The sequence below is a fragment of the Lagopus muta genome, chromosome 5, assembly GCF_023343835.1.
Source record: "Lagopus muta isolate bLagMut1 chromosome 5, bLagMut1 primary, whole genome shotgun sequence".
Taxonomy (NCBI): domain Eukaryota; kingdom Metazoa; phylum Chordata; class Aves; order Galliformes; family Phasianidae; genus Lagopus; species Lagopus muta.
The window spans coordinates 42,176,911-42,194,816 of record NC_064437.1 but is presented as its reverse complement, the minus strand read 5'-3'; the positions used below and the strand labels follow the sequence as shown (position 1 = coordinate 42,194,816).

The 17,906-nt window shown below is 44.9% G+C and overlaps 1 protein-coding gene across 2 annotated transcripts in view; it reads right to left on the bottom strand.

The window, feature by feature from the left end:
• The window catches only part of OIT3 (oncoprotein induced transcript 3), a 29,703-nt gene that overhangs the window by 1,861 nt on the left and 9,936 nt on the right, over nt 1–17,906 (bottom strand). For both annotated transcript variants that reach the window (XM_048946976.1, XM_048946975.1), the window contains exons 2-8: nt 17,073–17,447; nt 16,453–16,563; nt 12,867–12,989; nt 9,623–9,745; nt 4,555–4,715; nt 3,629–4,044; nt 155–254 (exon numbers count right to left, since the gene is read on the bottom strand). In XM_048946976.1, the coding sequence (XP_048802933.1) occupies nt 155–254; nt 3,629–4,044; nt 4,555–4,715; nt 9,623–9,745; nt 12,867–12,989; nt 16,453–16,563; nt 17,073–17,316 (1,278 nt within the window). In that variant the 5' untranslated portion in view covers nt 17,317–17,447. The remainder of the gene's footprint in view (nt 1–154; nt 255–3,628; nt 4,045–4,554; nt 4,716–9,622; nt 9,746–12,866; nt 12,990–16,452; nt 16,564–17,072; nt 17,448–17,906) is intronic.

Below are 17,906 nucleotides of genomic sequence, written 5' to 3'. Positions count from 1 at the left end.
AAAAGAAGCAGCAGCTAGAACAAGCACAGTGGAACCTGCCTTGGGCCTGCCATTCCTCCTGCTGGCGTTCTAACAGAGCCGATACTGTGCTGAGACTAGTCAGTCAGATCAGGGATGATGCAGTGTCAGAAAGGTGGGTTTTAAGCTTACTTACCTTGTTGTCTTTGCCCACAAACTTGAACACAGGAACCTGGAAATGCTTGGCAAGATGATCTTTTGACGTGTACTGTTTCACTGAATCATCAGAAACGCAGCTGAGGAAAACAGAGGGATAGGCTTTAATGGCTTTTCCAGAAATGGAAAAAGGAAGAAAAAAAACAATCCCAGTCTATTTAACCAAAGAAAGTAAAGGAGGGCTTGGCCCTCTCAAGCTAAGCAGCCATTTCTGTTATTTCCTTTTTGGCAACAGGAGAAAATTCAGGAATGGCGGGAAAAAACAACAGTGATGATAATAGCATCTGCAGACAAAATAGCTCAGCAGCAGAGAGCTGGTAGGATGTGGTCCAGCCCCTTCAGCAGAGGGAATGCCAGAGAGCTGCAGTCAAGCTTGTCCTCATTTCATCTTCCAGTGCAACATTCTGAATTTCTAAAGAGATGTCCCTGTCTACAAGACAGCTTGTCTGGGAGGCAAACTTCAAGTCATCCACAGGGAGAAAATAAATTAGCAGAGTGCATCCAGGACAGTGACGCAGGTTCTTCTACCTTGAGGCCAAAGGTCAGATGGTACTATGCTGCATAGAATAAGCTGCTTGTAAAAGCAGCATTGCTAAGGGCACTCAACTGTGAAGAATGACAAAGTCAACTCTGAAGCATGTCCTTTGTTTATGAGCACATAAATTGTGGTGACTGTTGAAGACTATCTCAAACTAACTCCTAAATCCCAGTTTCTCTGTAGGTTCTCCACTCTGGTTGCAAGAAACCAAACAGTTTGATGGAGGGAGGAGGGAAATGGAGGAACAAGAGGAACCAGAGATAGATGCACAGAGACCTTACTGCATCTTTAGGTCTGTCTTACAACAGGTTGCCACAAAAGCACTGCAGCACCACAGAAAAGTTCAGAAAGCTCCCAAGTCACACGGTCAAGTCACTTGGCATTGTGTATGGGGCCATACCATGTCCTAGCCTTGGAGGAAAGCCTCAGATCTTGCTTCTTGCCTTAGGAGGCAAGAAGGGGCAGAGGAACAAAGTTTGGAAGGAAAAATGGGTGAGCCTGGTCAGGCTAAGGAGAAAAAACAACCCTCTTCTATGCATAATGTGCTTTTGTTAGGAGAGCTTCTGTGGCTGCCACGGGAACTGCACTCTGATCCTTTTAGTGGGATGAGTTGCAGGGAGGAGTGCTTGGGACCACAGTAACCTCCTCAGCCTACAAACATAGGGCAGCTCCAGGCACAATGGGACAAGCAGTGCAGCAGAACTATCTCAACCATGTAATGCTCAGATCAATTGCAGCCTGTGAGCACATGAGATGACACGGGACTGCCCTCAGTGCCACGACCTGGTTCTGGATGCCCCAGAGAACTGTGGTGTTTATCAACCACACAACCGGTCAATGCCTTTTAATTGTTTTGGTTTTGAGAAAAGGAAAAGGCAAGAGCAGAAGCAGGAGAGCTGCTCTGGGCTAGCAGCAGTACAGTATATTACAGAGCCTGTGAGGAGGGATCTGGGAAAATCTTGATTTCCAGCATGATCACAGCAATGTAGGGACAGAGGCTGAGGGGTCCCATCTCCTGCCAGCTGGAGATGGGGGGAAATAGCAGCGAAGAAAGCAGGAGAGGGAGTTTTCCCATTTCTCAGTTTAAGGCATATCCTCTCACATATAAACAGCATTTCCCTCTGGAAGTCTCAGCTGCAGTTAACTCCTGCAGATCTGATCCTACACAATCAAACCAATTTAAAAATCTCATCTTTATTGCCTTGGGCTTCTGGCGCTGGGTTGATGGAAAGAAACAAGATTATTGCAGAACTGTTTGGAACACAGACAAATCAGCAGTGTATTCAGCTGATTTTACTTTTTAATTGCTGTGAGCACAGTGAGAGATACAGAGCTTCAGTAGCTTAAGAGTACATCATTAGCCTTTGGTCTAAGCGAGTGGTACCACTTAAATATAGCCTGGTGTGGGGAGCTGGCTGGGGGCACTGATGCCTGTAGTGACAGTCCAAGAGCTGAGCAGGCTGGACAAGCTCCAGTTAGCCTGCTCCAGCCCATTTTCCCTTTGGTGAAGTTTTAATGCCCTCTGCAGGATAACAGTACCAAAGGGGCTGCTGGTGTGCCTTCCCCAGCAGCAGGCAAAGGCCTTACCAGAAACATCCCAGCTTCTTGCTGGGTAAATCCCCAGGCCAGTGCTGTAATAAACTCAAGAGATCACATTTTCTCCCTTCTCTATTCAGATCAGGCTTTGGCCACTATTTTAAATGCTCATCATCTACAGTCATGGTGGGAAATGAAGGACTGTTTGGAGCCTTGAGCCTATTAGGGTCCACAGGGACAATCAGGAAGATGATAAATCAATCCTCCCATTACAAATCAGCTCATAAATGACACGAACTGAAGGACTGCAGCTTGGGCTAGAGAGAGAGAGAGGAGATGCTGAAATTTTGTGAAAGAGAAATGGAAACAGAACCTTTGTGCACCGTAATCTGCAGGACCCTTTTTATACAAGGCAATTGTACAGGACTTGTCATCAGCTGTGACAGTGGACAATTCAGCCTGGCAGCCAAGGAAATAATTGTTGTCCTCATTAAATAGTTTGGCAGACAGGACTTACATAAGCCCAATCCTTTAAGTGATGGGCTATGACACTTGAGTCTGTATGTGGCTGCACTTTCCTACCTGGAGTAGGGCAGACTTACTCCCAGCTGTGATCTCTCCCATGTTGTCTGGTTATGTTGCCAGATGCTGGATGCAAACATTCCCTGGACAGCAGCATGGCACTGTCATGTTAGCATCTGAACAGGGGTCACTTAGAAGTCATAGTAGATCCCAGTTTCTGACTTACAAGCCATCCCAAAGAGACCAGTGATTCCAGAGACTCACACTGAGGTTTTTTTACTAGCACATCCTGGAACGATCACTATCCCCAAACACTAGAAAATTACAGCCAGAGGGACCCTATATCCACTGCCGTGATTGATAGGTATTAGAGAAAGAGCAAAGCAAAGGGAGCTTGTGGAGCTCCAGCCAGAATGAGCCAGGGAGTCTTCTGGCACATGCTATAGGAAGGCCAGTATGGGAAAATAATTAAGAGCCTTCTCCAGTGCTGAAGCAGCTGCATGGCAATGACACACTGCCAAAGGGGTTCTGCCAAATGGGCAGGTGCTTTGCAGGCTGGCAGAGAGAGGACTGTCAGCAAGAATCTCATTTATAGGAGCCAACTCAATTATCCACAAGCTAATTACAAAAAAAAAGATGCCCAGTAAAGGCTTGAGGAAACCTATTTTACTATCATCCAATTGCTGTGATAATACGGATGGTATCAGCTGGACAGCCTGGTTTGCTGGTGACTGCAAATAACGTGGTAAATAACACTGCTGAAAGTGCCAGCATTTCCTGTGTCACACAGGTGATGCGACTCAGTCCCACTGCCACTTCCCATCTAACAGCCAACAAGCAAGGGAACAGAGAACTCACCCATCTTGAATCAGGTAGTACTTCAGGATCTCATCGATTTTGGAGGTGGGAGTGGCAAAGCAGCTCTCAACGAGTGTCTCCAGTCCATTGACATGCACCAAGGGCTCAATCCCAAAGTACAGAGAGTCCCGAAGCTTGAGGGTGGGAGGAGCACCCCTGTAGGGTTCATCAAAGTCTTTATCTTTGAAGATCTCAAGGGTGAAGGGGAAGATGCCTCTGTTACGACTCATTATTTCCAAGGGTGAGTTCTTGAGATTGGGCACGTAACCTTCAGAGATTGTGTACCGGCGTGGGAACTCACAGGTCACTGGGATCAGCAGCTTGCTGGTGCGGACAATGATGTCCCCGTTGCTCCCTGGAGTCTGCTTTGGCAAGCCAGTCACCAGATTGGTGGCAACGATTTTGTCATTTATGACCTACAGGAAAGAAAAGGGTTTAAAGGAAAGGGCAGATAACCGAGAAGGGCTTCTCTGAGTTCAGATCAGCAGTTGAATTTGCCTTGTGCAGGAAACTTAGGCATAACCCAGCCACCGAAATTTCAGCGTGTGAACGTATCCTCTGCAACCTGTTCATCTTCCTGAACAGTTGCCAGTGCAACCCTCAGAATACTATCTAGGACCAGAGGGTGCCCCCACAGGAGGCTGAAGAATGGCACTACTGGCCTTCCCATGCCAGGATGACAGTGAAGCCACCTCTGTGAAGTGCTGGGAGAGCTTGTACATATGCTGACAGATGCACACCACAGGAGAGGAGATGGAACAAGCTCTCACCAGCAGCTTTGGGATGCCACCCCACATCCACCCTGAGGCCAGTGGACCAGAAGTGGCCCCAGTAAGCTAAATCAACTTTATTTCCCAAACAGGCTACCAACGAACTCCTCAAATCTGAGTGATCCTAAAGGGCAGGACAGCAATGGGTATACATACATCTACAACAGTGCCACAGGATTTCAAGGAGAAATGGATGTTGACATGAGTGCCGTTGGATACTCCTTTGCAGGAAGTGTTGATGAGAGAAAGGTCCAAGCCTCCAACCAGATCCTTTGGGATGCTCACCTCAATAGAGCTGGACTTGCAGAGCACTGGAACTAGAAGAAAAAATTACCAGAAGTCTGGGGTACAAGTCTAGCAGAGTTGGGTAAGGACTCTACCAATCATTACTGAGGGACAAAAAATGGGGGAAAATATGTTGCATTTGTGATTATCATCTTACTGTAGTAATCCTTCCATCTCAAACTGCCATATGTGCAGTACTGAACTACCACTGCCCCAAGTTCTTCTAACGCAATGATGCCACAGAAGATGACAACAGCAACAGCTAGAGCTGCAGCAGAAACATAGCTATGCTGTATTTCCAGCTGCACTTGGGTCAGCACAGTGCTGATTGATGATCCTTAGCACTGCTATGTTCTGGGAATAGCCCTTCCCAGATACAGCTAGCAAATTCACAGTGCTGCAGGCAAAGACATTTTTTAAGACTCTGTGTCAGGTTTTGCATCAAATAGAGAATGCCAAAACAAGGCAGCATGATTCTACAGAGATGCCAATAAAAGCATCTCAAAATGCCATAATAATCAATATGTTTAAGAGAAACATACCCAGCTCTGACAAATGCAATTAGAGAACTCTACTTCATTCCAACCTACATTTAATTTTCATAAACAACTTCAAGTGAATGGCTTTTTTTTTCCAATTAATTCTATTACACAAGAAGTGGGAAGAAGCGTAGAGACTGGACAAAGTGAAAAATTGAAAGAGGGAATAATTTCCATTAAAGAAGTAATTGCTACAAATATCCCTAGAGCATATATGTATCTATTCAATTACATATAGGACAAGCATACTACTGCTTATATTCTAGTCCCTTCTCTGCCAGAAAAATGAATTCCCCCAGAATTATCATCTAGAATGTTTTAAAATCACATGACAAAACTTTTTGCAAATATGCTGGCTCCCTAAGATTTTCCCTAAAATTAATTATATTTGGAATCCTTGGCGTTCACGTGATCTGCCTTCCCTATTCTGATCACGTTTATGAGATTTAGTATCCATGGACTTTGGATAAAAGGAAAGCTGCTAAAACCTGCCTTCTACCTCCAGTTAAAAAATTCTCATGTCCCTGCTAATGTATATTTGTAACAGCTACTGTGCACCTGCAGGCAGGTTTTTTTTTAAAAAAAAAACCTCATCATTTTCAAGGTGATATGCTAAAATGAATGCAGTGTGCCCAAAGCAATATGCGTTCCTAATGACACTGCAGGGTTAGAATGGAAAACTAAAGTACTAAGAATTACCTTAACTTTTCTTCCACTGACAACAGAAGGCAAGTGGGAATAACTGAGCAAGTCAAATGCAAAGCTCACAAGGAGACAAGGGACTTTGAGAACGCTATAATGCAGAAGGCAAGAATATCCTTTGGAGAACTGAAAGGATTAATGCGGATTTAGAGCTTCACTGTTCTAGGGACTCAATGAGCAGAAACAGTGCCTTTATAAAGGTGTACTTCTGGGCAAGAGGGTTTGCACCCCTGGTGCAATTCTGCAAAGTTCAGGGCTAAATCTCCTGCTGTCTCTCCTTCTGAATGTCCTTGAGTGGCACTAAAAGAGAGAAAAGTAAGTCAGCTGTGCCATTCAACCTCTGCTCTCGTACTGCAGGAGACATTTATGTGCACCCTACCACCAGTGCATGGAAATGAATGAAAGCACATATGACTACATCTGTGGGCAAATGTACTTCTAATTCAAGCTCACTCTCTGCTTAGCAAAACACACTGGGAACCTCCTCAGAATAACTGGTAACGCAATTCAAATCACATTAGAAATCTGCACTCAGAAGACTAATCACAGTCAAGAACTAAGCTTTGCTTCTACCTGTTTAGTGGCTGTGTTGCAAGCAGGTTGCATTGCACCAGCATGATTTAGCGAGGAGTAGGCCTGATTTCCCCGGAACAGACAATGCCAGCAACAGCAGTGCAGGAGGAGCTGAAAAGGAGCTGGCAATGTACCAGTGACTACCTGCAAACACGTTATTCCATTGCAGGTGATGAGCTCCCAGCTGCCAGGCCTGAGATGCCCAGCAGAAATGGGTTATCCTGTGGACCGAGGAATCCACCTTTATTCACAGAAATTTTCATGCATTCAGAGAGTTGCACTCCTCTGCTTTGCTGTTAGGTGCATTGCTGCCCTGGACTCATCCCAGCCTGGAAGGCTCCCCAAGGCCTCACTCAGACTTTGCCTGTCTAACATTTCAGTTCCCACACTGATGAACATCTGAGTGTTGGCAAGGCCTCCTCGTTATGTACTTTAAAGTCTCCTTTGTGTCAATATCTGCATATTACCTTGACCACTGTAGAAAGCTTCTGTGGCAAGATTTGTGGTTTATACTGCTTCCAGCAGCTGGCACCTTGTTCCTTGTGGCTCCTTCCTCAGCCTTTCAAAGTACAACTGCTTGGAGCAGGCATTTTCTTTGAGTGCAGGCTTTCCAGTTGGGGAGCCCTGAGCCACTACTACAAGCAGAAATAAGCTGTATCATCCCCTCTGGAGTGTACACAAGGCTCGGATGTGGGAGTGGAGAAAAGCATTTCACAATCACATTTCAAAGAGAGGTGGGGTACAAAAGTGGCCCCCTAAATTTCAAGTGGTATGGCTGGCTGGTATCCCTGTGGGGAAATTTCAGCCCAGGCTGTTACATCTGTGGAAGAAGATTAATATTTGTTTTGAATGTATAAGCAGCACAGGGGAGGGTTGATAAGGTGCAGATATAATAGCTTCAGTCAATTGTGCCTGCCCTGCTCTGCTAATTGTATAACCGTAAGCTTGGTCAGATGCCATAGAAAATTGTGTGGTTCAGTTCCAGATATATTCTGTCATATCTCCTCAAAATTGCAGGCCGTTGGATAGAGGCGTATACTCATGAAATGCAAAAGAAGGAGCAATCTCACTTTATGAGTTGCCTTATTGCAAGCCTCAGCTTGGCACCTGGCCATGCTGCTGCTCTCATTAGCAGCTGCCAAAGAAGAAGAAACGCTAGCTGGAAAATGCATGGCCTTCTAATCCTGCTGGGGTTGCCTCAGGAAGCCAAGATTGAAGAACATTGCTCTTTCTGGCTTTTATCCATTAATCACACCTTCAATCAATATGAATAATCAGAGCTCTTGGAAATCCCTATCACCTCTTCCCCACCGGGATCTGGTAGAGCAGTAAGCAGTACTGAATCCCAAATGGGCAGTGCTCACCCTGTAAAACAGGAGTGCAGAAGATTGATGTATGAAAAGGAAACTCAGATTACAACATGCCAAAACAGAGGACATCCAGACAACAGAGGGCAACTCAGCCCTGCTGCAGGCGGCCATGAGCCTTAGCTTTGCCTGCAGAGTAGTGTTCACAGGATCTCTGCAGGTGCAGCACTTTCTCAGAGGCTCTTGGTATCTCTTTTCTGCTGCACGAGCACTTCCAAGCACTTGGGTACTTAAATGGGAGGACAGAAAGAGATGAAGGAACCGTCACTGACTCTGTGTCACTCCTGACAGAACGAGGTTAGGAGGTAGCACCCCAGAAGGGCAGCCAACCTGCCTCAACAGCAGGACTTGCTCCTCTCCAGAATCACAGAATGGCCTGGGTTGGAAGGGACCTTCAGGATCACGAATCTCCAACCCCCTTGCCACCGGCAGGGCCACGAACCTCTACCTCATCACAGTCTCAGCCCTGAGTGCATCCTCTTTGGCATTACCTAAAGTCTAAGGGAATCAGACCATGACAGGCTCTGTTTTCTTCATTGTATATCCTGCCCTGACTATGGCTCAAGCTCACTAGATAATTCCCATGGAAATATCTGAAGGCAACTGCACAGGTTCCTTGTGAGCCCACCAAGGTAGAGCGCAAGCAGAGAGCTATCAGCTTGGTCTGCCTCCACCAGAGCAGCAGTCACTTTCTCCAGTTTATGCTGAGCCTACCAGGTGTGAAAAGTGGTCTGGCAAGCTTGATGATGCCCACCAGAGTATTATCTGTCTGCCTTTCACATACCCACACGGTTGTCCTCAAGATGCAGTTTTAAACTGCATGTCCTTTCAGCAGAGGATCACAGTAGATCTCTTTAAGACATCCAGGCTGCTCGTTCCTTCAGCACTCCGGGGGTCAGCTAGCTGTAGGATTCTAAGTCTCAGAAGAACCCTGGATGCAAGTTCTGGATTGTAAGAAGTCATGAGCAGACCCTCAGCTAACTCTTAATGTCCTCAGGATCTTCCTTCCTTAATGCTCTGCTCCCTGCATTCACAGCTAGACTAGACTGACTCCTGGGAGCTTGGGTGTATTTGAAGGGAATCTCACTTAGCTACTCAGAAAAGGGAACCAGTTTATTCCAGACACGTGCCACAGGTGTGAGTGAGGTTGGCAAGAAGGACTCCTTGCGTACAGGAAGGGATTGGACTTCATATGTAAGGTCAGAAGCAATGGTCGATTTTCAGATATTATTTTGGATAGTTTTCCATAGAATAACCTAGCAAAAGCATCCTCCTACAAGGATGCTTCAGAGAAATTTAAATTGAGCAAAAAACGGCTGTCTAACCTCATCCTTGGAAGTATCTGAACCACTTCAGCTGAAATTTAAAAAACCCAGTTTAAGGCACGGAAAATATTAGTTCTAACAGCATAAATCTGACAAAAACACGCACAGCTCAAGCAGAGAAATATAATGGGAGATGTTAAGCAATCTTAATCATAAGTTATTCATGAGTTAATCATGCTAAACCTGCTGGTGATGCAAGAAGCACCCAGCTGAGTCTCTCTTCTCCCACTTGGTAAAAAGAGCAATGTCCCCAGCCTCTCAGTTTTGGATGATGAGTCATTCATGACAAAGCCCCATTAACCAAACTGGAGAGGAGATACGAAGAACATACAACAACAAAAGCAGAGAAGTTCCTTCAAACACACATTTCATCTGCAAGGAATACAGGCTGTCAAGGGAGATTCTTTGCTGGGTCTCCGATCTGTTAACCTACCTTGGCAGGTGTGGTTGTCTTCTGACAGAACAAGTCCCCTTGGGCATTCACACTGGTATGTGTCTTCCACTTCAATACAGGTATGGCTGCAGCCTCCATTGTTATTGTGACAGCCTTCGATTTCTGCACAGAAGGGGAAATCAGCACATTGATCCTCAGGGAGCTGTCAGGCCTCAGCATATACTCCTAGCTGACTAACAAATAGCATGGCCAGCACCAAGTTTGAAGGCAGCAGCACAGTGAGCTTGCTATCAAGAAAATGTAATGGAAACTTGGTTTTAGTTGTCCAATTTCCTGCATTTGCTATTTCATCATGAAGTTAACAAGAAATTCTGTGAAAAAAAGCTTACCAAATTAAATTGTGTGCTGTAACTGTCATACACAACGTGGCTGAGTAGGCATTCTTCAGCTTTGCCCTTTCTGGCTTCTGAGACATTCTCTTTAATCTAAATTTTTACGTTGTTTCTTACTTCAAAAAGACAAGGGAAAACTTTCCCCAAACTTCTGCCACACAGAACCATATTCATTCTTCAGTCACATCAGGGTTAAAGCACTCAGGTGTCTCAGGGAGGATAGACTCCCAGGCAGCCAGTTCCCATCTCTAGCAGGGCACAGCAAAGACAAGACACACTCTTTTGCCTGAGGTTTTCCTAGCTGTGATGTATGTAGACATACCACATACTCCTGCATTCCCTTTGCAAACTGAGGAGGAAACTCTACTTATAAGAGTTACCAGAAATTACGCTTGTTCAGTGCAAGTTAAAGGCTTGGCTTGTTGCCCTGAGGTGCATTATTACAGGAACAGAATGACCAAGTTAATGGTGTAAGATTGATTCTGCTCCTAAATTCTCCCTGCCTAAAGTCTGCAGCACAGCTAATTGAGGGATTTTTCATGTCTTTTCTTACACTGTTGCTGTTCAGCAGAGGCAATTCTTTGAGAATCTGAATTTTCATGCAAAACATATTCCCAGCCACTACAACTGCAGAAAAGAGCCTGGAAAATTCATCCAAATAATACTTTGAATATATGAAAACCTATAGAAGGTAAGAACATTTACAGCTGTTGTTGGTTTTATATTATAAAGAAAATAAGAAAGAAAACAGTGGAGTGGGAGGCAGTTGTTTTGAGTAACCTTCACTTCTTGATTGTTATTGCAACCCTTTGGGATGAACATATTTAGATGTTCTCAGTCAAACAGGAATAAACATAATACACACAAACCACAAAGACAAAATACAAGGGCTGCTCCGAAAGTAATGCCTCCTGTTTTGTTATGTTGGCCCAGAGCATCAGAGGCAGATGTTGGTGGTATATCAGTTGAAGCTGAGCTTTCCTGCCAGTATTGTTGCATGCTGCTGCTGCACAACAGATGGCAGCAGAGGGGCAGTCTGACCAAATGGAGTCCAACATAGAAGTGCACATGCCACAAAGAAATGTCATTCAATTCCTTCATGTGGAAAAAATCACATCCATTGACATTCATCAGTGTTCTCTGAACGTTTACAGAGATCAAACAGTGGATGTGAGCACAGTGAGGCAGCGTGTTCAGCAATGGCAATAACACTGTAAAAATCAAGATATGTCAAAACAGCAGGTAAAGCATTATGAAGGAAATACCGAAATACTCTTAACCCTACCCTGTCTCGTCGGTTCATGTACTGAAGCTAAATCTCTTACATTCATTCTTTTCAGCAATGGCTGTGAAGTGACTCAAGTAAATCACATACTCCAATGGCACACAAAACTGAGGGCACATCTTTGGAAATAAAACTCACTAACAAGATTGTAAAAATCCCCTGCAGCAGTGTTAAACTCATGAAAAGCACCGTTCTTCTTACAGAAGGGGAAATTAAATGATATATCAAGGGCGCTAAAAACCAACGTCGGAAACAGCAAAAAAACAAACGAGTCTCCAAGCAGAGTCTTTCAGTCCTGTCAGAAGTGTGCAGAGAGTGAGAATAAAAACTGTCATGTTGCACAGCCATTTTATGTGACTCTCCAACAGCTCAGTGCTGGATGTGGAAGGGACCAAGCCCACAGATCACTTCTGGCTCCACACAAATGAACAAGAGTGCAGGAGCACTCTGTACAGCAGCTCTCCTCAGGGAAGTGTCATCTGGATGACTGATGTTTTATTAACAGAGCTTGGAGAGGAGATTTTTCACAAAAGTGAAATGAAAGGTTTTTTGCTATCAAATGGGAGAAAAAGGGACAAAAGCTGCAGCTTGGAGCTATCTGTCAGTGTACCATGAAGGTGGGTGGTGTTCAGCCCAAAAATACAATGGCATCCTCTCTCCATCTCTGCACTACGGATGCCTGCTACACTGCTGCTCAAATAAGGCTGCACAAAGGCTGCAGATGTGTTCAGTTCTGGCAAATAGGTGGCTTGAAAGCAAGGCACTTTGTTAGCTATTAGTCTTGTCTGAAGTCCCACAATATGTGAACATGCAAGACAGCAGCTTTGTCTGTGAGGAACTGCTATGCTTTTCACAGACCATAGAAAACATCAGGCAGCAGTCAGTTTTTGCTGGCATTTCATATTTCTGCCCAAAGATTTTTGTACACTGCTAATAACAACAGCCCAAAACAATACTTTAAAGTCCCTGCCAAGGCACCAGTCTAAACTCTTCAAGGATTTCTACCTTGCGGTGCCATCTCTGGGAGGTAGCAGCAGCCATTGCTCGTGGCAGAGCCTACAACTAACTGCTTACATGAAAACAAACAGTCCAAACGTAGCACTCATCTTAACTCCAGTTTTGGCTCAAAGACTGGATCCCTCTCTCCTCGATTTCTGCTCTGGGAGGCTATTAAATCATCACATTCCATTCTAATGTCATGACATTACCCTATGCCTAGTGCCAGCTGACAAAAAAAGAGTAATGCTACATCTGTCCCTGCACCCTTATCATACAAATCTGCCAAGCCAAATCCCAGTATCTTCAGCAATAACTGGCTCTCTTTGGACAACCAACCTCCCAGATTCACTGCTGCCTTTCCTCCCACAGAGATAAATACAAGCAAATCCTAACAGAAACGAACAAGGCAGGGAGAACAGCCGGGAGACACATCTCAGCTTGATTAGAAGGCTGTTTCAGTAAGAGCACCATTAGTAAGCACAGAAGTGATAGGAGCAATGTTCCATCCCAGCTTCAAGGAGCAAAGACAGAACTAGTACTGCAAGGGGAAGGGAATGATTTAATGATCTGTACTTTTCCCAGCAGACTGTGATACCCAAAACCTCACCTTCACAGGTTTTCCCATCGCTTCCCAGCGTGCGCCCAATCCCACACTCACAGCGGAAGGAGTTCTTCAGGTTAACACAAAATTCACTGCAGCCTCCATTGTCCTGCTCACATTCATTTTCATCTGCAAAGAACAAAGTGTCATAATGTGTCTGCCCCTGGTAAACACAAAAAGGGCAAAAAGGGGCTGCTGCCATGGGGGAATGCTGACTGGCCTGCAGACTGGTTTTCCTGGGCTCGTGGTATGCATCAGGGCAATTCTGCTGAATATTACAGGCTACTGTCTGCTGTGAAGTGGCTCAAGTAAATGACATACTCCAGTGGCTCACAAAACTGAGGGCACATCTTCGGAAATAAAGCTCACTAACAAGACTGTAAAAATCCCCTGCAGCAGTGTTAAACTCGTGAAAAGCACCATCTTTCTACTGTTCTATCACACTAAGTCTAACCCAAGAACAGAGCAGACTTGTGAGGAAAGACTGAATGCTCACAGCAGCCACTGCAGAGTAAAGACAGACACAGTCCCAGTGGGAAATTTCCAAATTGGTTCCACATTTTCATCCCAAACCATTTCCCACCCCATTCACAAAGACATTGAAATAGGGTGAGTATGAGCTGCCTGATAAAACTACTGAATACAAGAACCCATAAAAAATAAACCCAATCTATTTTTGTATCACACCTGCTACTGCTACACGTGGTTCATTATCCTACAGCAATTTTGAACAATTCAACCTTTCAAAATAAAGACGTAAGAATAAAGAAAAGCTGTAAACATATAAATGAAGCTGAAATCAAAGCAAAACATACAATGAACTCCATGGAATTTCCCCAGGAAACATTTCTGAGCTGGCTGCATAGAGCAGCTTGGGACGCTGGGGGTATTTATTGATAGAAAAAGCACACAAGATGCTTTTGAATCTTTTGGTAAAGCTGTGAAAACTTCTCATTTTCTCTTTTAAAGGTTAAAGTTTGTCTATACCCATCTGTTCTTCAAAAGGTACTTTGTTCTCCAAGATCATCATTCTTTAGCTTTATTTAATCTCTGTACGCAAAAAGTGAATCAAACAAGAGAGAGGAAGGTGCAACCACTGCTATTGCTGAGCCACAAAACCAATGATTTCCCTTAGGCAGGCCAGAATGTTGAAGTTATCAATCAAGGTTCACAGGGGGATTCACACAAACTGCTCAGAAGACACCATTTATTGTAAGCTCTAAGAAGCCCAAAAAAGAGAAAAAAGAAAAATCTCAAATTAAGAAACAGGTCAGAGATGAGATTTTTTGGATAAAATTGGCCCCACGCATAGACAGCATCTGCAGCTTGCAGCTAGTGGCGTTGTCTCCTTTCACAAGTGGCACAAATAAGGTATTTATTATTATATATTTAGCCTATATATATATAGGCTAGCTATATATATATAACATATTTAGCCAAAGGAATGGCTGGTCCCCAGCCTTGGGATGGAGGAAGCATGTCCAGGAAAAACAGGCTCCACACTTTCCCTTTTAAAAATAGAAATAAAGCTGCTTAAAAACAGAGAATGAAGAGGGAAAGGGCTACTGGCAAAGGCACAGAGATACTGCTAGAAGGTCCTAGAGCTTGGCTTAATCAAGGGCTGTACCCAGCAGTACACCTTGCTGGTCCTTCAAACCCTGCGACACACAGCACATCTGTCTCTGCTGTTCCACATCAGCAACATCCAGCAGTGCTGGGAAAGCACTGAACTAATTTTAGCTGTGGATGAATCCATGTATTCAAGAGGTCAAAGGCAACACACGGAGCTGGAAGATCCATGACAAAATCTAAGAGGTATCTTTAACATCTAAGTAAGTTTTCAAATGGAAATATAAACTGGGCTCAGCAGTTCTACTCTGGGATTCAAAGCATATAATGGACTGAAGAGAAGTCAGCACAGTAAAGGAGATTAACAGATGTGAGCTGCTTTGCATTGCTGTAGCATCTTCAGCTGCCAGTGAGCTGGGAAAGGAGGAATATTCTTCACGTAGGAAAGGCTAGTATAGTTCTTCTTGTTTCTTTGGAAGGCCAGCAGGATTGTGTTCAAAGCAGATGTGATTGTACAGCTAGCACAACAGAAAGCCATTAGAAGGAAGACCGTGCCATATGACTAGAGCTGCAGGCAGGTAAACCAGCATGATTACTACAGAGGAGACAATGGCATCTGTTTATCATGAGGAGAAGCAGTAAAGCAGAAATCCTGCCTTATCTGGCTGCAGAGGGATGAAGGCATCTCCAGCATGTGCAGGCAGGCTCCGGACTCAGGACTCCTGTGTGTCTTTCTGCCACAGGAATTCTTTTCATGAGAGCCTGCCACACATTTACTGAATGCTGGTGCAAGTCAAAGGCACTTGTCTCTGGAAGTCTTTTCGAGAAGCAGTTGATAGATGCTTTTAATGAGCTGTGAGAGCTAAGTCAGTCACTCAGCTGGAGTGGTGGAGCAGCTTTAGCAAAACCATCCTATTGAAAGTGTGAGAAAGTACACATCTGCAGCAGGGGAAGGCTGCTCTTTCCACAGATTGTAACCACCATAGCCCCTACTCTGATGCTTACAGACATGCCCACAGAGTGTGAAAACCCATCCACACCTACTTGGTCAGCTAGAGTCCTTATGGGAAAATCTCATCTGCCATGCAGCATACTGGACCAACTCTGCTCTCAACTTCTCCACCAAACCAGGTCTCAAAGATGAGATCCTACTTCCACCGAATGTTAGCTAACATCATCTCTTCCTCTCCATCAGTGTGGATCTGCAGGTGCTCAATAGCCACTTCTTTCTGGCCCCTTACATCGCCCCACAGTCTATCTTCCTAAGTCCACCCAGCACCACATGGATAACCATGGATAAACTGTCCATATCCTGAGGGGATATGATGGGGATCCCCTCAAATTCTTGAAGGTCACCTTCCCACTCTGCTCTCACTAACAGCATTCCATCTCCATCCCTCCTAGACACGCTGGTCTCCGCCAGAGCAACCACCAAACACCAGTCACTGAATACCACTGTGTCATGCAGCTGAAATCCCTGAGGCTGTACTGCAACCTACAATTTTTTCACTTCTCTCCAACCCCAGGCCCTGGACAATGCCACACAAAGGGGCTAAGTAGTATGGTAAAGAGTAATGCGTAGCCTCCGGCAAGCCAGGAATCTTTTCTTGGAGGAAAGAGGCATTAGCCAAAGCAGCTGAGAGGAAATGTCTAATGAGAGAGTGGAGAGTCCTCCCTGAATACCAATGTACCAGGGTGATGCAAAGAGACTGTGCTTCTGGCTGCCCTCAGCATAGGCAACTTACTGCTGGACCACAGAGAAAGCAAATCTAGTCTCTCCACCCGGGATAGCTCTAGGGACAGGAAGGTATTCAGTTGTGAGATGTTGCATATCACCCCTTAGGGAGAGATCAGGAACCATTTACAAGATCAAACACCTGTTCTAGGCAGCATGGAAAAAATTAATCTCAGCTTACTTATTCTTTTTATACTGCTTTTCAAGACAATAGGCTAAAGGGTGAGCAATGAAAAACAAAAGGGAAAGAAAACATCAGTAACTGATGGCACTTGTTTTTGTGCTTACCAAGACACGTCTGTCCATCAGGTCCAAGTGTTGTCCCTGGGGAACATGTGCAGTCACTGGTGTCCAGACAGGAGCCCTGGCAATCCACCACATCACAGATGTCATAAAAATCTAGGGCACAACAGAAGTGTTTTCAACACAAACCACTGAGCACACACTGAAAACACTGTATTTCTACAGTCAGCTTTGCAACTTGCAGCCAGTCCATCAGTTACAGACCTGTCCCACAACAAGAAAGTTGAACTGGTGAAAGCTGATCAGAATCTGGCTTAATTCCTATATTATTATCACATTATTACTAGATCTACTTTAATAGCTATAAGATGAAGATGCAAATGTAGCAGCATGCCAAGACAAGCCACAAGGCCCACAGTGATCATTAAATCACGGTGGCCAGGTCAGCTATGGAAGATTTCTGTTAGCTGAACAAAGTCTAGAATTCAGCTACATGTGAATTCAGTCTGACCAGTGTCACGTAGACAGGCCTTGCATCACCTGACAGGTTTCTGGGCGAGAAAGCAAGAAAGCAGTCAGACCCGTTGAGGAATAAGAATGTTCACAACGCTCCTGCATCACAAGGACAAACAGATTTCAGCAAAGCTACCGCCGCAGGTACTTACGCCCACAGTATGCGTGGAAGCAGACACTGGGCTTTGTTAAGTGATAGACGTAGTAGCCGCCCGGGCACGCCTTGACGTCAATCGTGGTATTCCAAAGGCAGCAGTTCCCACTGAAGCTGGCACACGCCTGGCGTGAGACGACGCCATCCGACTCTCGGGGGTGGCTGCCGTTCAGCCAGATGGGAGCATGCGTCCCACAGTGGTTCTCGGGGATGCAGAAGGTAGGCATAGCATCGCCAGCCATGCCGGTGAAGCGGTACCACTCCCCATCGATCTGGTTATCGCACGTGGGCTGGCCGTGGGAGCCATTTATCTGATGATCGGTGTTCCTCCAGGGCTCGTTCAGGCTGACGTAGGCAGAGCAGGGGTCCAGGGCTGGGGCAAGCAGCAAGACACAAGAGAGAACATCTAGTAGATATCAAATTGAGTTGTTGACTTATAATTACAAAGGATGCATATAATCACAAAGGATAATTTATTTTTCTATTCCTGACTTAACCGAATCATTTAGATAGAGATCCCTAGGGCGAGAGAGCAATACCAGCTAACTACCTCGTGGAAAATCTCTGACAGCTTGACTTAAACGTCTTTGAAGAAATGATCTAACAGAGCTCTACAACATTATCCAACAGCGTGACTTGTTCTATAGCTGCTGCAATGACAGAAAAAAAAACAGAAAAAGAGAAAAAAAAATATATATATATACACACACACTTATAAGCAAACCTGAGGCCTGGAGAATGATTTTGCCAGAGGAAATGTGTCCTGAGAGCACAGGATCAAGCCTAGGACATCCACCCATGTGTCAGGTGCTAACTGCAAGCACTTAGTGGC